This window comes from Cydia splendana, chromosome 6 (genome assembly GCF_910591565.1).
Source record: "Cydia splendana chromosome 6, ilCydSple1.2, whole genome shotgun sequence".
Taxonomy (NCBI): Eukaryota; Metazoa; Arthropoda; class Insecta; order Lepidoptera; family Tortricidae; genus Cydia; species Cydia splendana.
Window position 1 is genome coordinate 7,932,635 of NC_085965.1, and position 22,194 is coordinate 7,954,828.

Genomic DNA, 22,194 nt, shown 5'->3' on the forward strand with positions numbered 1-22,194 from the left:
GCAGTTACATATTTCATCAGGATCTCTGTGGGATTTATTTTCGAAGTTTAAGTGGCTAATTTCGTGCTCACTGAATAATCACATACTTACACAAAGCCCAAAAACTAACTTTCAATATCTTTTCCATTCAGCGCATTTTTGATTTTGTTTATCCATAAAGCTTTGAAATTAAGGAAAAGTGGGAAAGCGCACTGTGTTGGGTGAGACTTGAACTCGCGAGTCCATCCCGGAGTCTCACCAGCCCGCCGCTCTACCAACTACGCTACCGAGACTTATCCGTTAATAGCGAATATTTACATCATGTCTTTATCAGAGAGATAATGAAATAACGATGATGCTTTGCGATTCATAAATAATAATTAACACAATGGAAAAGTAAACTTCAGTCTTATCCAAGCCAAAGTGAGCTATTTTGGTAATCAATTTTACACAAAACATAAATCCAACTTTGAAGCACACCGCCAAAGTTAATTCCAAAAGTACTGAAGTACCTAACATCGTATATTTCAGACTTGAAAACTTCGGAGGCATACCGCACTCTATTATTAATGAGTATTAAACCTAATTATTCAGAAACATAACAAAAGTTGGTGAACACAAACAAGTTTATTCAAAACTTAATAACTTAACATAACGCTCTTTGCTTACAAATAAACTTTTGACACTTCTATTAAGACAAAACACACAAAACTAACAAAATACAAAACTTGCTTTAAAACTTAAATATGCAAATTAAAGTTTATTTTATTTGCATAATCATACTATGGGGTCCACTGGCCCGAAAAACTGGACAAACTTTAGATAATCTGCAGACATACTCGTAGAAGTTTTTGTGGCAAAATAAAGTGATTGACAAAATGAAATATCAACATGTCTGTTATCGGTGTTACCTTAAAGTTATACTTAGATATTTATTACGTTTTCTCTTATTTTGGCACTGTATACTACAGTTTACGTTTTAATTTTAAGTACTAAATATATGTACTTAATAAAGAAAATATGTACCTCTTTGTGATTGATTTGCATTATTGAAATTTCTCGGTAACTTACCTACATCAAGTAGAAGTTTTTTTTTTCTAGCCTACTTTGGTGTCCCACTGCTGGGCAAAGGCCTCCCCTCGTTTTCTCCACTCGACCCTGTCATCGGTATTTTCATCAAGTAGAAGTAACATATTTTAAATATGAATCTACCTATGACTTATCGATAGCAGATTTATCGATGTTTCGTTTTCTCAAACACTCGTTTTTGCCACATAAACTTCTATGGTGATAACATACTAACTCATTTTACTTATGCTACAAAACCGCTTTCCTGTCAAAATAACTATTTTTTCTTTTGCTCCATCTTCTTCTTTTGTGCGCTTTCGGATAAGGCGACTGCTTCTAGCGCGATAGCGTCGTCTCTTAGTTCTAGGACTTGATTCAGTTCTGGTGTCCAACTTGCATCTATGAATAACATAGAATAATTTTACGGCTTAGACTGACTTGTATTAAGTCACTCGTGCGACATGTTTCGGAGAGCCTAGGTCTCCTTTCTCAAGCACTAACAGTGCGAGCGGCGTTCACACCCCCGACGCGATACACGGCCGTCGTGAACGCTGCTCGCACTGTTAGTGCTTAGAAAGGAGACCTAGGCTCTCCGAAACATGTCGCACGAGTGACTGACTTAATACAAGTGAGTCTAAGCCGTAAAATTATTCTATGTTAGTATGTCTCACAACAGTTTAAATTCGAAGAATAACATAAGTAAATATGGCCGCCATTCGTAAAACATCTCAGTCATCTCTCAGTTGTCCCGGCTAATGGGAGCCTGAGGTCCGCTTGGAAACTAGTCCCAAGAATTAGCGTAGAAAATTGTTTTTATTTTGCAAAAGCGACGACCATCTGACAGAGGGAAAACTAGACCTTATTATTTGGGGTTAGCTGGGTTTCCTCACGATGTTTTCCTTCAACGAAAAGTGACTGGTAAATATCAACGGTACGAGCCAGGGTTTGAACCCGCGACCTCCGGATTGAACCGCTCAGACTAACATCTCATTGAATGGTTCAAAGGCGGGCGTCCAGCGGTGCATTCGGCGGGGCGCCCACCATGGCGTTATACTCAAACGCCAAGCCGTTAACTTGGCGGAACCGTCCCAATACACGCCTTAGTTGAATACCATGTTTGACAGCGTACATATAATTAACATCGTACGTAATAATAGCTACAGATGTAGGTAGTGCATGATTGTTTTCCTTCGTATTTTCTCGCAAACGTTCGTATTTGTCATGCTAATTCAATCGACCTCAGTATTTTTTCTACCGAGACAGACTGAAATAGCAAAACACGTTCGTACATTTACGTGAAAATACTTAGGAAGGAAAATAATTATGCACTACATCTGTATAAGGTTTTTTGATGCTGTGGGCACGACGCGTGATGACTTTAGGCGTTTTTGGCATCAATCAATCAATCAAAACCACTCACCCACAAACAACTTCGCCAGCAGATTACACCTTTTCCTATGTTGACCTAGAACTTGTATCTTGTTGTGCTCCTGTAGGTCCTTCATGCGATTCAGGGCGCGTTCGAAACGTAAGAGCCTCTCGGCTTTAGCGGCTTCTGACATTTCTGGTGTTATCAATCTGAAGGAAAAATAGATAAGGTGCAGGGGGGCAATTTCGACATGCGGACAATTTCAACTAATCGAAATATCTTCCATGTTTTACATTATTAACTAGAGTGCCATATATGTCCAGATAGCGAAAAACATATTTTTCCCGCAGTCGAAATTGCCCCCTGCACTTTAAGGTTATTTCATAGATTGGCGACGTCTGCGGGAAATTCCGTTCAAGAGCGTAGGTATTCTTTCAACCGTTAGCTACAGAGCATCAGATGATTTTGACTCATGAAACTAAAAGCAATCGCTGCTTATCGAGGAACTTAACAATTTTAGTGAACTGTTGTTTGCAAAACGCGCTCCTGCACGGAATTTCCCCGCAGACGGATTTCGCCGCAAACATATCTGGCCTCAAAACGAACCTGATTAACTGATACCGTTAATAAAACTTGTCATCTAGCCTGTTATTTTGGACAAACTTACCTTTCATCTTCCACCATCTCTTTCAGGCAAAATGGTATGAATGGTAGAGGCACAAATTTGTCTTTCAGTGCCTCAGGTAGTTTTAGATACTTAGCCTCTTGCTCGCTTTCCACGGACATTTCCAGCACTGGAAAATAAAATTGGTAAGGCCCTTTACCAGGCTAAGGGATATATATTTCCCACTCCCACATACGGCACTTGAAACATGAGTTCTATTTTCGATCAGTAAGACTGACATTCGATTGTCATTTTTAGGGTTCCGTACCCAAAGGGTAAAACGGGACCCTATTACTAAGACTTCGCTGTCCGTCCGTCCGTCCGTCCGTCCGTCTGTCACCAGGCTGTATCTCACGAACCGTGATAGCTAGACAGTTGAAATTTTCACAGATGATGTATTTCTGTTGCCGCTATAACAACAAATACTAAAAACAGAATAAAATAAAGATTTAAATGGGGCTCCCATACAACAAACGTGATTTTTGACCAAAGTTAAGCAACGTCGGGAGTGGTCAGTATTTGGATGGGTGACCGTTTTTTTTTTTTGCATTTTTTTTGTTTTTTTTTTTTGCATTATGGTACGGAACCCTTCGTGCGCGAGTCCGACTCGCACTTGTCCGGTTTTTTACTTTCAGCCTGGTAAAGGCTTAAGGTAGGTATATTTACCTAAGTAAAAGGTATTACAAGTATATGCCCCGCTACGAAAACAGGATTGGTTTTTATTTGATGTCTTTTTTTTGTTATATTTTGACAAAATTTGGTGGAGAGATAAAGGTACCTATTCTGTACATAAAAGCGTAATTTTACCTTAGGTATATAGGTAGGGGACCATTGGCCTTGTATTATCGTCCTGATTTACAAGGGGGTGCCCGAGCCTCCCGACTGCCCAATGGTCCCCTACCTCCCCTATATAGATATGTCTTAAACTATATTCCTCTGAACCCCTAGTGTACAGTCGACGTCAAAAATAGGTTTACATTTTTCGCCTTTGTAATAAAAGGAGTAAGGTGCAAAAGTGTAAACATATTTTTGGCGTCGACTGTACATTCGATAGCTTGACGAGCGTTCACGATTGCGTGACGTCTATTTTTGTATGGGATTTTGAACAGCGCGCCAAGCGGGACGTTTTGGAAACTCAAAATCCTATACAAAATGACACTCAACACAAACACCTAGAAAATCCAACGAAAAAAAACGAGAATTCAATATCAGTCTGAATTGGGAAATGCTCTGGCAATGTTATAGGCAACTATACCTAGGTTATGAGATTTTGAATACTCTACATTAGATGGCCAATGCCGGTTGACTTTAAAATATTTCTAATTAAGGCAATAAACATCACAAACACAATGTAGAACGTAATTCTATAATAAAATCTAACAAAACATCCTGATTCTAAACATCCTGGAAGGCAGCATTGAAAAGACAAGAGAAACAAGGAGACCTAGAATCACTTATCTCAGCCAAATAAAAAATAATGCGTCATATGAGGAAATTAAAAGACTGGCACAAGAAAGAAATGATTGGCGATTACTCCACCGACAGAGCAAAGCTCTTAAGTTATGATGATGATGAAAATAAAATGTCGATGATGTTGAACAAATGTGGTTAAAATAATTATGTTTGAACTTACGTCCACTTTCTGTTGCGGGAGAAGGAAGAATTGGGGCATCTGCAAAACAGACACCATTACAAGGTACAATATTTTTTTTTACATTAGGGTAATTCGCCAGTAACTGGCCACCGTTTAGTAACTGGCCACCCTAAACTAAAAATAAATTCTATTTACCTATAAACAGAATACATTTTAGTATAAGGTGGCTAATAGTTATTGAAGGCTGGCCAGTTATTGAAATCTTATTCTTAAATGAATTCTGTTTATAGGTGAATAGAATTAATTTTTATAGTTTAGGGCGTGACTGTACATTTATAATTCCCGTCTGTTAATGTCAGCAATAAACACTTTTAACAAAAAAAGTTTTTTTAATTACGTATGCACTTTACTACCTTTTCTCGGTTCAAGAAACTCTTCAGCCATGTACTCGTCTTCAAAGATTTCCTGTGAAAAATCAGAATAATGCTTGTAGGTAGTTAAATATTCTTGCAATTAGAATCTAATTGTTAAATATTCTTGCAATTAGAAGCGAATCTAAATTTTTGGCACAAATTGCATTTTTGGTACATGCTTTTATCGCTGACTGTACTTTTTTTCCACAGGCAACTAGTACTCATCCAGACAATTATAAAACCCCCAACACCATTAAGTTTCGTTGTTTCATCACAGAGTTACTATGGCCACCTCGTGTCTCCATCATTAGATCAGCTCGATGGTATCTTAATATTGCATTGTCACCCGACTTACATATTATATGCAAATTTTCAGCTTCATTGGAAGTCGGGAAGTAGGTCCAATTTAATTTGCAAGATTTGACCCGTACATTACATACATATACTTGGTCAAGCAGATCTTGTCAGTAGAAAAAGGCGGCAAATTTGAAAAATGTAGGCGCGAAGGGATATTGTCTCATAGAAAATTTGAATTTCGCGCCTTTTTCTACTGACAAGATTTGCTTGATCATCTATAGATAGGTACATTGCAATATTAGCACGAGTGGTTAAACAACTTTGCCCCCCTTGAAAACTATTACTAATCTGTATAAAATCAAAAATTATCTTACTTCTTCAACCGATTTCGCGCTTGGTATTACCGGTACATCCAAAAATTCATCACGGAATTCTTTCCTGCAATAAATTCAACATTATTGCCGTTATGGTTTAAACTGTCAAAGGATCAATTTGTATGTCTGTAGATAGGGAGTGCTCCCGGTACCGATTTTCTATACAAACACAGTACCGGAACCGGGAATTCCCGGTTCTCGCCATACAAACTCAGTACCGGGAGCATTCCCTATCTGCAGACGCTGCTTAAACGGTCTGTTAATGACCATAGACCAGGAAACATGTTATGTAGGTAAGTAGAGGTAATGATTACTTAGAAAAAGTGATCGTGGTCAGAAAAGTGGGACGCGAAAGACCTCAAGCTCCCCACCAACTAGATGGTTTGACCAAGTTAAGAATGTTATCTCAGGTAAACTCTATCAAACTGTGAGGGCAATGGAAGATTGAGACCAATTCCGATAATACCGTTATATAGGTACTCGTTTTGTAGCACAGACAATACAACTTCGGGAATAAGGCAGAAAACTCTTGTCATTGACAAGATGCAGATTCAAACGATGCCTATAAGTTCATGTTCACGTAAAAGTGATGCCATCGAAAAGTAACGTACATCCCGTGATTAGCAGTGTCATAGACCATTATTGGTCGCGAGGAGTATAAGTTTCTGTGTGATTTTTTTCATGACATTTGGTTAAAATGTGTAAAAATTTTATATTCAGACGCAAGTCAGCTCCCTCTTAAAATCAGAGACTATAGTAGAACAGCACTAAACTAAACTCCATGCCTGCTGGTTCCTGCCCGGTTCCTTCTCGCCCGAGAGACGGCGAGCCGCTTCGAACTCCAGCACGCGGTTGTGGTCCTCCCCGGCCATGATGCCTCGTCCTCAAACACACTCAAATTCTCAGCACCAACCTGATCTGAGCTCCGCGCTGGTTCTTGCCCGGTTCCTTCGCGTCCGAGACACGGCAAGCCGCTTCAAACTCCAGCACGCGGTTGTGGTCCTCCTCGGCCATGATGCCTCCTCCTCACACTCACTCAAACTCTCAGCACCAACCTGATCTGAGCTCCGCGCTGGTTCTTGCCCGGTTCCTTCGCGTCCGAGAGTCGCCGAGCCGCCTCGAACTCCAGCACGCGGTTGTGGTCCTCCTCGGCCATGATGCCTCCTCCTCACACTCACTCAAACTCTCAGCACCAACCTGATCTGAGCTCCACGCTGGTTCCTACCCGGTTCCTTCGCGTCCCAGAGACGGCCAGCTGCCTCGAACTCCAGCACGCGGTTGTGGTCCTCCTCGGCCATGATGCCTCCTCCTTGAGCCACACACACTCCAGTTCTCAGCACCAACCTGATCTGAGCTCCACGCTGGTTCCTGCCCGGTTCCTTCGCGTCCCAGAGACGGCGAGCCGCCTCGAACTCCAGCACGCGGTTGTGGTCCTCCTCGGCCATGATGCCTCCTCCTTGAGCCACACACACTCCAATTCTCAGCACCAACCTGATCTGAGCTCCGCGCTGGTTCCTGCCCGGTTCCTTCGCGTCCCAGAGACGGCGAGCCGCCTCGAACTCCAGCACGCGGTTGTGGTCCTCCTCGGCTATGATGCCTCCTCCTTGAGCCACCGAACACTCCAACACTATTCAGGGTTAGCGAGAAAATTAAGTCTTAATAATTATGAACGCATGCTGCGCCAACCCCAAGAGATGGGAAAAGGGCAAGAGAATGATGAATTATGAATATTCTTGACATTCTTGAGTTTTTTTTTATACTTTGTTGCACACTATACTGCCTATTATAACATGATTAAGAACAGAAACGTAAGAATGGTTCAAGGAGAAAAGTAAGTAAATTTTGAATTGGAGATTGGAGCTGTTGCAAACTACTGAAAAACATATCAAACTACATATATACCTAACGGACAAACAAAAATGCTATTATATAAGTATTTTAATATACTACTGGGGGCTGGTCGAAGTATATTACAGACGGGTACAAACCTGCGTACGCGTCCCCAGGTTGTGGCTGCATGCGAGACGGCGGGTAAGGAGCCGCTAGTCTATCTTTGGCTGACGGCGTCTCTCAACAAGCCATGGACGCAATGCGGGCTGGTCGAAGTATTTTGCAGATGTGTAAAAACCTGAGTACGCGTCGCCAGGGTGGGGCTGCATGCGAGAGGGCGGGACAGGAGCCGCTAGTTTATCCCTGGCTGACGGCGTCTCTCAACAAGCCATGGACGCAATGGGGGCTGGTCGAAGTATTTTGCAGATGGGTAAAAACCTGAGTACGCGTCGCCAGGGGGGGCTGCATGCGAGAGGGCGGGACAGGAGCCGCTAGTTTATCCCTGGCTGACGGCGTCTCTCAACAAGCCATGGACGCAATGGGGGCTGGTCGAAGTATTTTGCAGATGGGTAAAAACCTGAGTACGCGTCGCCAGGGGGGGCATCCCTGGCTGACGGCGTCTCTCAACAAGCCATGGACGCAATGGGGGCTGGTCGAAGTATTTTGTAGATGGGTACAAACCTACGTACGCGTCGCCAGGTTGTGGCTGCATGCGAGAGGGCGGGACAGGAGCCGCTAGTTTATCTCTGGCTGACGGCGTCTCTCAACAAGCCATGGACGCAATGTCGAAGTATATTGCAGATGAATACAAACCTGCGTACGCGTCGCCAGGTTGTGGCTGCACACGAGAGGGCGGGACAGGAGCCGCTAGTTTATCCCTGGCTGACGGCGTCTCTCAACAAGCTATGGACGCAATAGGGGCTGGTCGAAGTATTTTGCAGATGGGTAAAAACCTGAGTACGCGTCGCCAGGTTGTGGCTGCATGCGAGAGGGCGGGACAGGAGCCGCTAGTTTATCTCTGGCTGACGGTGTCTCTCAACAAGCCATGGACGCAATGGGGGCTGATCGAAGTATATTGCAGATGGGTACAAACCTGCGTACGCGTCGCCAGGTTGTGGCTGCACACGAGAGGGCGGGACAGGAGCCGCTAGTTTATCCCTGGCTGACGGCGTCTCTCAACAAGCTATGGACGCAATAGGGGCTGGTCGAAGTATTTTGCAGATGGGTAAAAACCTGAGTACGCGTCGCCAGGGTGGGGCTGCATGCGAGAGGGCGGGACAGGGGCTGGTGCTGGTTTATCCCTGGCTGACGGCGTCTCTCAACAAGCCATGGGCGCAATGGGGGCTGGTCGAAGTATTTTGCAGATGGGTAAAAACCTGAGTACGCGTCGCCAGGGGGGGCTGCATGCGAGAGGGCGGGACAGGAGCCGCTAGTTTATCCCTGGCTGACGGCGTCTCTCAACAACCCATGGACGCAATGGGGGCTGGTCGAAGTATTTTGCAGATGGGTACAAACCTGCGTACGCGTCGCCAGGTTGTGGCTGCATGCGAGAGGGCGGGACAGGAGCCGCTAGTTTATCCCTGGCTGACGGCGTCTCTCAACAACCCATGGACGCAATGGGGGCTGGTCGAAGTATTTTGCAGATGGGTACAAACCTGCGTACGCGTCGCCAGGTTGTGGCTGCATGCGAGAGGGCGGGACAGGAGCCGCTAGTTTATCCCTGGCTGACGGCGTCTCTCAACAACCCATGGACGCAATGGGGGCTGGTCGAAGTATTTTGCAGATGGGTACAAACCTGCGTACGCGTCGCCAGGTTGTGGCTGCACACGAGAGGGCGGGACAGGAGCCGCTAGTTTATCTCTGGCTGACGGCGTCTCTCAACAAGCTATGGACGCAATAGGGGCTGGTCGAAGTATTTTGCAGATGGGTAAAAACCTGAGTACGCGTCGCCAGGGTGGGGCTGCATGCGAGAGGGCGGGACATGGGCTGGTGCTGGTTTATCCCTGGCTGACGGCGTCTCTCAACAAGCCATGGGCGCAATGGGGGCTGGTCGAAGTATTTTGCAGATGGGTAAAAACCTGAGTACGCGTCGCCAGGGGGGGGCTGCATGCGAGAGGGCGGGACAGGGGCTGGTGCTGGTTTATCCCTGGCTGACGGCGTCTCTCAACAAGCCATGGGCGCAATGGGGGCTGGTCGAAGTATTTTGCAGATGGGTAAAAACCTGAGTACGCGTCGCCAGGGGGGGCTGCATGCGAGAGGGCGGGACAGGAGCCGCTAGTTTATCCCTGGCTGACGGCGTCTCTCAACAACCCATGGACGCAATGGGGGCTGGTCGAAGTATTTTGCAGATGGGTACAAACCTGCGTACGCGTCGCCAGGTTGTGGCTGCATGCGAGAGGGCGGGACAGGAGCCGCTAGTTTATCTCTGGCTGACGGCGTCTCTCAACAAGCTATGGACGCAATAGGGGCTGGTCGAAGTATTTTGCAGATGGGTAAAAACCTGAGTACGCGTCGCCAGGGTGGGGCTGCATGCGAGAGGGCGGGACAGGGGCTGGTGCTGGTTTATCCCTGGCTGACGGCGTCTCTCAACAAGCCATGGGCGCAATGGGGGCTGGTCGAAGTATTTTGCAGATGGGTAAAAACCTGAGTACGCGTCGCCAGGGGGGGCTGCATGCGAGAGGGCGGGACAGGAGCCGCTAGTTTATCCCTGGCTGACGGCGTCTCTCAACAACCCATGGACGCAATGGGGGCTGGTCGAAGTATTTTGCAGATGGGTACAAACCTGCGTACGCGTCGCCAGGTTGTGGCTGCATGCGAGAGGGCGGGACAGGAGCCGCTAGTTTATCTCTGGCTGACGGCGTCTCTCAACAAGCTATGGACGCAATAGGGGCTGGTCGAAGTATTTTGCAGATGGGTAAAAACCTGAGTACGCGTCGCCAGGGTGGGGCTGCATGCGAGAGGGCGGGACATGGGCTGGTGCTGGTTTATCCCTGGCTGACGGCGTCTCTCAACAAGCCATGGGCGCAATGGGGGCTGGTCGAAGTATTTTGCAGATGGGTAAAAACCTGAGTACGCGTCGCCAGGGGGGGGCTGCATGCGAGAGGGCGGGACAGGAGCCGCTAGTTTATCCCTGGCTGACGGCGTCTCTCAACAACCCATGGACGCAATGGGGGCTGATCGAAGTATATTGCAGATGGTTCCAAACCTGCGTACGCGTCGCCAGGTTGTGGCTGCATGCGAGAGGGCGGGACAGGAGCCGCTAGTTTATCTCTGGCTGACGGCGTCTCTCAACAAGCCATGGACGCAATGGGGGCTGATCGAAGTATATTGCAGATGGGTAAAAACCTGAGTACGCGTCGCCAGGGGGGGCTGCATGCGAGAGGGCGGGACAGGAGCCGCTAGTTTATCCCTGGCTGACGGCGTCTCTCAACAAGCTATGGACGCAATAGGGGCTGGTCGAAGTATTTTGCAGATGGGTAAAAACCTGAGTACGCGTCGCCAGGGGGGGCTGCATGCGAGAGGGCGGGACAGGAGCCGCTAGTTTATCCCTGGCTGACGGCGTCTCTCAACAAGCCATGGACGCAATGGGGGCTGGTCGAAGTATTTTGCAGATGGGTAAAAACCTGAGTACGCGTCGCCAGGGGGGGCTGCATGCGAGAGGGCGGGACAGGAGCCGCTAGTTTATCCCTGGCTGACGGCGTCTCTCAACAAGCCATGGACGCAATGGGGGCTGGTCGAAGTATTTTGCAGATGGGTACAAACCTACGTACGCGTCGCCAGGTTGTGGCTGCACACGAGAGGGCGGGACAGGAGCCGCTAGTTTATCTCTGGCTGACGGTGTCTCTCAACAAGCCATGGACGCAATGGGGGCTGATCGAAGTATTTTGCAGATGGGTAAAAACCTGAGTACGCGTCGCCAGGGGGGGCTGCATGCGAGAGGGCGGGACAGGAGCCGCTTGTTTATCCCTGGCTGACGGCGTCTCTCAACAAGCCATGGACGCAATGGGGGCTGGTCGAAGTATTTTGCAGATGGGTACAAACCTACGTACGCGTCGCCAGGTTGTGGCTGCATGCGAGAGGGCGGGACAGGAGCCGCTAGTTTATCTCTGGCTGACGGCGTCTCTCAACAAGCCATGGACGCAATGTCGAAGTATATTGCAGATGAATACAAACCTGCGTACGCGTCGCCAGGTTGTGGCTGCACACGAGAGGGCGGGACAGGAGCCGCTAGTTTATCCCTGGCTGACGGCGTCTCTCAACAAGCTATGGACGCAATAGGGGCTGGTCGAAGTATTTTGCAGATGGGTAAAAACTTGAGTACGCGTCGCCAGGTTGTGGCTGCATGCGAGAGGGCGGGACAGGAGCCGCTAGTTTATCACTGGCTGACGGTGTCTCTCAACAAGCCATGGACGCAATGGGGGCTGATCGAAGTATATTGCAGATGGGTACAAACCTGCGTACGCGTCGCCAGGTTGTGGCTGCACACGAGAGGGCGGGACAGGAGCCGCTAGTTTATCCCTGGCTGACGGCGTCTCTCAACAAGCTATGGACGCAATAGGGGCTGGTCGAAGTATTTTGCAGATGGGTAAAAACCTGAGTACGCGTCGCCAGGGTGGGGCTGCATGCGAGAGGGCGGGACAGGGGCTGGTGCTGGTTTATCCCTGGCTGACGGCGTCTCTCAACAAGCCATGGGCGCAATGGGGGCTGGTCGAAGTATTTTGCAGATGGGTAAAAACCTGAGTACGCGTCGCCAGGGGGGGCTGCATGCGAGAGGGCGGGACAGGAGCCGCTAGTTTATCCCTGGCTGACGGCGTCTCTCAACAACCCATGGACGCAATGGGGGCTGGTCGAAGTATTTTGCAGATGGGTACAAACCTGCGTACGCGTCGCCAGGTTGTGGCTGCATGCGAGAGGGCGGGACAGGAGCCGCTAGTTTATCCCTGGCTGACGGCGTCTCTCAACAACCCATGGACGCAATGGGAGCTGGTCGAAGTATTTTGCAGATGGGTACAAACCTGCGTACGCGTCGCCAGGTTGTGGCTGCATGCGAGAGGGCGGGACAGGAGCCGCTAGTTTATCCCTGGCTGACGGCGTCTCTCAACAACCCATGGACGCAATGGGGGCTGGTCGAAGTATTTTGCAGATGGGTACAAACCTGCGTACGCGTCGCCAGGTTGTGGCTGCACACGAGAGGGCGGGACAGGAGCCGCTAGTTTATCTCTGGCTGACGGCGTCTCTCAACAAGCTATGGACGCAATAGGGGCTGGTCGAAGTATTTTGCAGATGGGTAAAAACCTGAGTACGCGTCGCCAGGGTGGGGCTGCATGCGAGAGGGCGGGACATGGGCTGGTGCTGGTTTATCCCTGGCTGACGGCGTCTCTCAACAAGCCATGGGCGCAATGGGGGCTGGTCGAAGTATTTTGCAGATGGGTAAAAACCTGAGTACGCGTCGCCAGGGGGGGGCTGCATGCGAGAGGGCGGGACAGGGGCTGGTGCTGGTTTATCCCTGGCTGACGGCGTCTCTCAACAAGCCATGGGCGCAATGGGGGCTGGTCGAAGTATTTTGCAGATGGGTAAAAACCTGAGTACGCGTCGCCAGGGGGGGCTGCATGCGAGAGGGCGGGACAGGAGCCGCTAGTTTATCCCTGGCTGACGGCGTCTCTCAACAACCCATGGACGCAATGGGGGCTGGTCGAAGTATTTTGCAGATGGGTACAAACCTGCGTACGCGTCGCCAGGGTGGGGCTGCATGCGAGAGGGCGGGACAGGGGCTGGTGCTGGTTTATCCCTGGCTGACGGCGTCTCTCAACAAGCCATGGGCGCAATGGGGGCTGGTCGAAGTATTTTGCAGATGGGTAAAAACCTGAGTACGCGTCGCCAGGGGGGGCTGCATGCGAGAGGGCGGGACAGGAGCCGCTAGTTTATCCCTGGCTGACGGCGTCTCTCAACAACCCATGGACGCAATGGGGGCTGGTCGAAGTATTTTGCAGATGGGTACAAACCTGCGTACGCGTCGCCAGGTTGTGGCTGCATGCGAGAGGGCGGGACAGGAGCCGCTAGTTTATCTCTGGCTGACGGCGTCTCTCAACAAGCTATGGACGCAATAGGGGCTGGTCGAAGTATTTTGCAGATGGGTAAAAACCTGAGTACGCGTCGCCAGGGTGGGGCTGCATGCGAGAGGGCGGGACATGGGCTGGTGCTGGTTTATCCCTGGCTGACGGCGTCTCTCAACAAGCCATGGGCGCAATGGGGGCTGGTCGAAGTATTTTGCAGATGGGTAAAAACCTGAGTACGCGTCGCCAGGGGGGGGCTGCATGCGAGAGGGCGGGACAGGAGCCGCTAGTTTATCCCTGGCTGACGGCGTCTCTCAACAACCCATGGACGCAATGGGGGCTGATCGAAGTATATTGCAGATGGTTCCAAACCTGCGTACGCGTCGCCAGGTTGTGGCTGCATGCGAGAGGGCGGGACAGGAGCCGCTAGTTTATCTCTGGCTGACGGCGTCTCTCAACAAGCCATGGACGCAATGGGGGCTGATCGAAGTATATTGCAGATGGGTAAAAACCTGAGTACGCGTCGCCAGGGGGGGCTGCATGCGAGAGGGCGGGACAGGAGCCGCTAGTTTATCCCTGGCTGACGGCGTCTCTCAACAAGCTATGGACGCAATAGGGGCTGGTCGAAGTATTTTGCAGATGGGTAAAAACCTGAGTACGCGTCGCCAGGGGGGGCTGCATGCGAGAGGGCGGGACAGGAGCCGCTAGTTTATCTCTGGCTGACGGTGTCTCTCAACAAGCCATGTACGCAATGGGGGCTGATCGAAGTATATTGCAGATGGGTCCAAACCGGCGTACGCGTCGCCAGGTTGTAGCTGCACACGAGAGGGCGGGACAGGAGCCACTAGTTTATCCCTGGCTGACGGCGTCTCTCAACAAGCTATGGACGCAATAGGGGCTGGTCGAAGTATTTTGCAGATGGGTAGAAAACCTGAGTACGCGTCGCCAGGGTGGGGCTGCATGCGAGAGGGCGGGGCAGGGGCTGGTGCTGGTTTATCCCTGGCTGACGGCGTCTCTCAACAAGCCATGGGCGCAATGGGGGCTGGTCGAAGTATTTTGCAGATGGGTAAAAACCTGAGTACGCGTCGCCAGGGGGGGCTGCATGCGAGAGGGCGGGACAGGAGCCGCTAGTTTATCCCTGGCTGACGGCGTCTCTCAACAAGCCATGGACGCAATGGGGGCTGGTCGAAGTATTTTGCAGATGGGTACAAACCTGCGTACGCGTCGCCAGGGGGGGCTGCATGCGAGAGGGCGGGACAGGAGCCGCTAGTTTATCCCTGGCTGACGGCGTCTCTCAACAAGCCATGGACGCAATGGGGGCTGGTCGAAGTATTTTGCAGATGGGTACAAACCTGCGTACGCGTCGCCAGGTTGTGGCTGCATGCGAGAGGGCGGGGCAGGGGCTGGTGCTGGTTTATCCCTGGCTGACGGCGTCTCTCAACAAGCCATGGACGCAATGGGGGCTGATCGAAGTATATTGCAGATGGGTACAAACCTGAGTACGCGTCGCCAGGGTGGGGCTGCATGCGAGAGGGCGGGGCAGGGGCTGGTGCTGGTTTATCCCTGGCTGACGGCGTCTGTCAACGCAACAGGAGACTTAGATAAAAGCTGAATATTGAGAATTTATTGTATTATGTTGTAAGAAAAACTACGAAAAGTTTAAGTGTTTATGGTTTTTATAACTGCAAGAATCATAATTATACTTACTTATATAAAAATAGTCTGTTATTGAAAATTTTAGATACGGGAGCAAATTTCTTGTCTTCACTAAAAAAACTGGTGTGCCGTCAGAAAGTAACCAAAATTAAAAATATGTACACATGGTAAAAAATTTAAAACTTCTTGTATTTTTATATGGGGTTCAAAATTGTCCATTACAAAAATGTGTGGTCTACCTTGCTTGGTGTGGGTGGTTTCTTCAAAGCTGATTCAATTTTGGGGGGCTCTAAAATGTTCCGGACTTCTTCCACTCGTTTCCATTGCTCCAAAGTTAGCGGCCAACCATCGGGGCATGATAATCTAATTTATTGAATAAGGCGTTACTTTGCGGAAATCCAAATTAGTTACATATAAAACATACGCAAGTAAGTATAAGGGTTACAGTAATGTATACAGTAAGTGCATAATTATTTTCCATCGTATTTTCACGGAAACGTCTCTTGCTATTTCAGTCAGTCTTGTTACGAAAAGTACTGAGGTTTACTGAAGTAGCATGACAAATAAGAACGTTACGAGATAATACGATGGAAAACAAACTACATATGTATCACTAATTGACCAGCATGTTATTAAATTGCGAATAGCCAAAACATTATTATTATCGTTTTAAAACAAGATCTGTAAAACTATAACGTGGCTGCAGAGATAACTAACCCCCCTGTATAGAAATTTATTTGCATGAGAAGTCACCTATCTCTGTTATCTCGGTTTCTTATGAGATGTTTGTCAGTAAACTCAAACATTATTTAATTGACAAAGCCTTTTATAGTATTAATGAATTTTATGGACATTGATTATTTTAAGAATTTATTTTGTGGGTATTAATATTGTGTAATATTTTTTCTTTAAATTAATTGACGTGTGTGTTGTTTTAGGTTTAATTAGTTTTAGATGTGTGTGTGTGTTTTTATTCTTTGTATTTTATTGACATGTACGTTTACACCGTATTAAACGAATTGAATTTGAATTTGAATTTATCTCTGCAGCTGACTGTACATGTGTCAACTTATCATAATAAAATAAAAAATAATGTACCTATAGCGCACTGCTAAATTTGCAGCGCAATTAGAGGGCGTCCAAACTTCCACAGTGCATCACCATCTCGTTCTGTCTTGGGCTGCGTGTTTCACCTTGGGCAATGATAGCCCAATGCCGTCAACTCAAACTTACTTGGCTTGTGCGATGACTCAAAATGACCTCCAACTCAAGAGCACGCCACTTTGCTCGGTCCAGAGCGGTATCACGCCAGCTTTGGCCGACGCCGAGCTCAACTCAAATAGGTATATATTTCATCTCTTACCTTGCAGGGTCCATTCTGTTGCCAAGGATGTGGTCAGAATACCTTCTGAGTGTGTGGCCGATCAACAATAACATAAATGTGGATCCAGAAAAAACTCACTCAATGGTATACATTTTTGCCTGCAGACTGGTTGTAGTTTTGACATCCTTAGTCTAGAAGTAAAATAAAATAATTAATATAGAATAGGGCTCATCCATTAACCTCTCGTGTGCCGCGATTATTTTTTTCTAATATTTTCCTCGTACGCGGATCCGCGCTCGGCATACCAGGGCTTAATTAAGTCACACGATTAAGGGAGGGAGGGGCTTGTGACAAAGGGGAAGGGGGGAGTCAAAAACTTTGTGACGTCACTTTAACTACATTGCATCTGTAACCGAAAATGGTTTTGATTTTTTTATTCGCTGTTAATAGTTAAATAACTAGTTTTTGCAATGATAATCGCTTTTATGGATGTATTTTTATTCCTAATCGTCTTCGTGTTATACAACAATGAATTTGTCAAAAATATTTTTCTTTTTTAATAATAAAAACGAATTGTTGATTTCATTAAAAACAAAATTGCCAAATATGTGACGTCACACCAGGGGGGGAGGGGTTAGCCAAATGTAACCTGGTGTGACAAGGAGGGGGGATTCGTGTGACGTAATTAACCTTTTGAACGCCAAGCGGCACACCCATTTGCCGTGCCACTGACGCCAAAGGGGGTAAAATTTAGTTTCGTGAATAAATAATGCCAACCTAAAAGTGGGTTGTTTTTCGGTAGATTTTCATCAAAAAACGATCGACGTCAAATGCTGTCTTTGGCGTCGTTGTCACGATTTTGCGTTGACGTCAATTGCCGTCTGTGGCGTTCAAAAGGTTAATGGATGAGCCCATTAGTAAACGAGTCCACTAGGATGTCTATTTTAATTTAACAATATGTTATTTATGGTTTTGAACAGGTTTTAATGCGATCTTGACGATGGTCATGGTGTCGCACATCTCACGCACGACTTTCAATGGGGTGTATTACTGTAATGTTCTGTCGCCAGAGTGCAGCACTAGCAGCTAGCTAGTAAACCATAGAGTAACTTATACATACTGTGCCTTAAACTGTTTTTTGACAAGTTTTCACAGACAATAAAATATGACATTGATGCATCAAGGCGGTTTGTTAACAAGGGCCTACCGGGAAACGCGAAAATAGAAATTTAGGTATCTGCCTCTGGGTGCGTAACGGTCCATATAACAACTTTTGATATATTATTAGTCGATATAACGATTGAGGGACATAATGCACTTTTGTTATAACAATACATAGTATATTCTTAGAGAGTCTAACTATCGTCAAGTATAATGAACTTGTAATATAACAACTTCTAATCTAACATTAACAGCGTATAACGTATATGTGATATAATTATGTTCGATATAACGCTCAGTTGGCATAATGTAGTACTGGTATAATTTGTAATATTTACTACTATTACAACAACCTACGTATTCGAACTTAAGGCAGGTCTCAGTTAGGTACGACGACGAGCGAAGCGAGGAGGAGTGTTAGGTAGAACTGCGACCCTACAGCGCGCGAGCCGAGTGAGCGAAGCGAGCGTGCCGCGATAGCGGCCGGCGAAGCGCCAGAACCGACTTTTTTTATTACTTCACTTTTTTTACTAACCTCAACTTATTTTTGTACATTAGAATACATTATACCATAAATACTTATAACAAATATTCATTATATCCAGTAAACGTTATATCGAATAGCTTTTATATCGATTAAGCATTATACCCCATGAAAATAGTTATTTTGTTGTTATATCAAAAGTTCATTATACCGCTTAAGTGATTATACACCATGAAATTATATCAAAAATGTTATATCTTTTGAAAATATATCTAAAATTGTTATACGGATCATTACACACCCCTGTGAAATGAAAGCGAATATGAAAGAGTGATAGAGAGGTTAGATAATGAAATTTCGATTTTCTTGTTTCGCGGTAGACCCGCAGATTATGATGGATTGTGGTAGTGGCGCCCCCTACGCTGAGTTTTGCGTAATATTCCCTATTCATTTCGCACGCACCACTCAGCGTGAGCGATCATTAATTTCGTATCAAAATAATATAAAAACTGTAATACATTGTTAAATCAGAACCTTTTTTTTTAATTCGCCAGTAACTGGCCAGCCTTCAATAACTAGCCACCTTATACTAGGTACGTTTAGGTTAACTGAAAGAGATCCCTCTTAGGGATAAGTTCGCCCTAGTACTATATTTATGTTCTATCTGATGTACAGTCACGAGCTTTAATTTGGGACCCACCTAAGGTTGAATATCGTGTAGCAAACTAACGCTATTTAGAGCTAATATTTTAACGCAGTGTCATAATTAATTGACATAATGTTTACCATCGACATTTACTTAACGTTTCTAGGGGCAACCACTCAATTACGTCAATAGGGGATATTACTGCAATGTTCTGCCGCCAGAGTGCAGCACTGCCGACTCTAGTAAATTCATAGACTAACTTATAGATACTCTGCCTTAAACTGTTTATTGACAAGTTTTCACAGACAATCAATTATGACATTGATTCATCAAGGCAGTTTGTTAACAAGGGCCTACCGGTAAACGCGAAAATCTAAATTTAGTTATCTGCCTCTTTATCGCTCGAATATGCAAGAGTGATAGAGAGGTTAGATAACAAAATTTCGATTTTCTTGTTTCGCGGTAGACCCCCAGATTGTGACAGATAGTAGTAGTGGCGCTACCTATGCAGAGTTTTGCGTAATATTCATAGACCTATATAATAGGGACAAGACATATTGTTCTATACGTACAATTGCTTATAGAAATAGCACCCATTTTGACGGCACACACATAAATATATATCTATCTCGTTTTTACTCAGCACTGTAACCCATAGCAAAAAAAGGTGACAGTATTTCAGTACGGACATAAAGTGTTCCATGAAAATACGTAAATACCTAATGCGGCCGAAAATCCGCCATGTTTAGTCACGCAAATGTCATTGTCTATCAGTTCAGCCGGTACTTGTCCTGTCAAAAAGTCGTGGTGAAAATTAAAATTATTAATTATCTTTCAATATTTTGCTTGTGATTGAAAATAATTGAAGCCAAATGTGAATAATTACGTCGCGAATATGCCAGTGTGTAGTGTATTAGGGTGCGGCATAAGAAAACCACCAAATCAGCCATCTTTAACCATACACAGGTACGCTATAATTTACATGAAAAATATTGGTTATTGTTAATGTTCCTGGGAAATTTAAGGATGTTTCACATTATAAATAGCAAGGTTCTTCTGTGCAGTTATAGATCATGAAGTGATTGGATTTATTTAACTATATTTTTACGCTTAAATAATGTAAACATTTTAGCTAGGGTTGTACTTTATTTATCGACTTTGATATCGATATATTATGATTGCCTATTTATATTTTCTTATTTTATCATGCTACCCCGCTTCAAACCAACTAAATTGTCTTAATTTAATAATTAAATCATTTTTATAGCTTACCAAGAAATGAACATAAAAAGAAAGAGCTGGAGATGGAGACCCTGACCGACTCTCGGGAGCACTCGGGTCCGTGGGGTCGTTACTCCACAAGCTGCCCTGCGGGCTTTTTTATATCATTATTATAGTTTTTTTTATATAATTCGACATTAAGAGACCATATACATATAGTTGTAATTTATAAAATGGTTAATGTATTGTTATTATTTTTGCTTGTATGTAAATTCAATGTTGACGTATAAAAATGCCCTTGTGGCCTATTTGCTGAATAAATGTTGAAGAAGTTGAAGAGCGGAAGTCATTCCTTATTTTTGTAATAAAAAAAATGTTCTGAAGGTGTTTTGTTTTTTTTCACCCGTCGCTTAATAAGCTTGAATTTTGTATCGCTCTCACTTATAGATACGGCGCACCAAGGTCGAGGTGCAGTGCGGTAGTGTGTTACAGACTTTAGGGTTAGCAACACAACAAAATTGATTGTAATAGAGAGGTAAAGTCCAAGAAAAACACGTACACTTATTCTGACATCCAAAACAGATGGCGCTGTACTGCGCCATGTGTTTTGCGGTCACTAAGTTGTCAAACGTCAACTTTTGAAAATCAGTGTTACCGCAAAAATCGCAATATGTATTGAGTAGTACAGGGTCATCTCGTTTACCTGTCAAATTTGAAGCACGAAATTATCCTAGACTCCACACATCTTACTCAATCAAAGTATCTTTTCACATAACAATATACTAATAAAGAATTTTTATTTATTTACTTACTTCCTATTAAAACATAAACTGCACAAATAATACATACTTAGTATTTTAAATAAAATGAGCCGAGAACATTAAAAAGGTATCGATGTATCGATAAAACCTAGTAACAGTAAAAATCTTCTGGGCAGCACTAAAACCGCCATGTTTAGTCCCAAGATGACGTCACAGTGGCACGCATTTTTCGTTGACGTTTCACTTCCATAGGTTTCATATTTCAGTGGTAATATTCCCTATATATTTTTGAAAATGTCACTTTAAACAGATTATAAAACCGGAGTGGTAACTTTTTGCAAAGAGGTTATCATTTCAAGGGTCAATTCGATATGACTGTTAATTTTAAATGTCTTAGTTTGACATTTCAACACTATCGAACTGAAGTTTCAACCTTATTGCATTATGAATGTTCTAACAACATTTAATAGAAATGGGTATTAATTAACCCTTTGACCATTATTTTTTTATAGCAATGAATCGAGAACTTTAACGATACGCACAGCATGAATTATATTTTTTATGATTTTTGAGAAAGAGAAATAAGTATATATTTTATTTCGGGGTTTCGGAATTATAAGACGACAATATGTTTGCCGCTATCAGCCAAGGGCAGTAAGTGACAAGAGCGTCATGTCAGTTTGCCGGGGGAACTACGGGTGGTATGAAGTATCTAAAATTAATAAATTAACAACCAATAGAATGATAAGAAATAAATATAACCAATAGAATGATAAGAAATAATTAAAAAAAATATTTACAAACATTTTTGTTCAAATGCAATAGTTAAAAATCTAAGTTCAGGCCTAAGAATCATCATTTAACAAGGGATGGAATAACGTTTATCAGCTCTCCTTTTTTTCGTAGATTGGTACGAGTATATTCTCTTATGCGAACCAAAATTTATATTAACTAATAACACGTTCATTGAGAAAAAAAATAAAATATCTGAGTGGTATAATAAATAAATTAATATTATAGGGACATTCTTACACAAATTGACTAGCTCAAGAAGGCTTGTGTTGTGGGTATCCAGACAACGATGTATGTAATATACAAATACTTAAATACATAGAAAACATCCATGACTCAGGAACAAATATCTGTGCTCATCAAACAAATAAATTCCCTTACCGGGATTTGAACCCAGGACCATCGGCTTCACAGGCAGGGTCACTACCCACTAGGCCAGACCGGTCGTCAACGGCAAATATCTTGCCGTTACCCACTAAGGGCCACTTGCACCATCCCATTAACCCGG

General features: G+C 45.2%; 1 protein-coding gene across 1 annotated transcript in view; it reads right to left on the minus strand.

Annotated features, from left to right (window-relative positions):
• Positions 1-433: 433 nt before the first annotated feature.
• LOC134791558 (uncharacterized) overlaps positions 434-22,194 on the minus strand; it is a 60,102-nt gene continuing 38,341 nt past the window's right edge. The window contains exons 20-36 of the mRNA XM_063762606.1: positions 16,760-16,812; positions 15,537-15,660; positions 14,994-15,218; positions 13,731-13,952; positions 13,259-13,390; positions 12,884-13,108; positions 12,414-12,542; positions 10,511-10,732; positions 9,524-9,748; positions 9,038-9,182; positions 7,250-7,385; positions 5,759-5,822; positions 5,088-5,139; positions 4,714-4,752; positions 3,084-3,210; positions 2,468-2,625; positions 434-1,446 (exon numbers count right to left, since the gene is read on the minus strand). Of these exons, the coding sequence (XP_063618676.1) occupies positions 1,325-1,446; positions 2,468-2,625; positions 3,084-3,210; positions 4,714-4,752; positions 5,088-5,139; positions 5,759-5,822; positions 7,250-7,385; positions 9,038-9,182; positions 9,524-9,748; positions 10,511-10,732; positions 12,414-12,542; positions 12,884-13,108; positions 13,259-13,390; positions 13,731-13,952; positions 14,994-15,218; positions 15,537-15,660; positions 16,760-16,812 (2,400 nt within the window). The 3' untranslated portion in view covers positions 434-1,324. The remainder of the gene's footprint in view (positions 1,447-2,467; positions 2,626-3,083; positions 3,211-4,713; positions 4,753-5,087; positions 5,140-5,758; positions 5,823-7,249; positions 7,386-9,037; positions 9,183-9,523; positions 9,749-10,510; positions 10,733-12,413; positions 12,543-12,883; positions 13,109-13,258; positions 13,391-13,730; positions 13,953-14,993; positions 15,219-15,536; positions 15,661-16,759; positions 16,813-22,194) is intronic.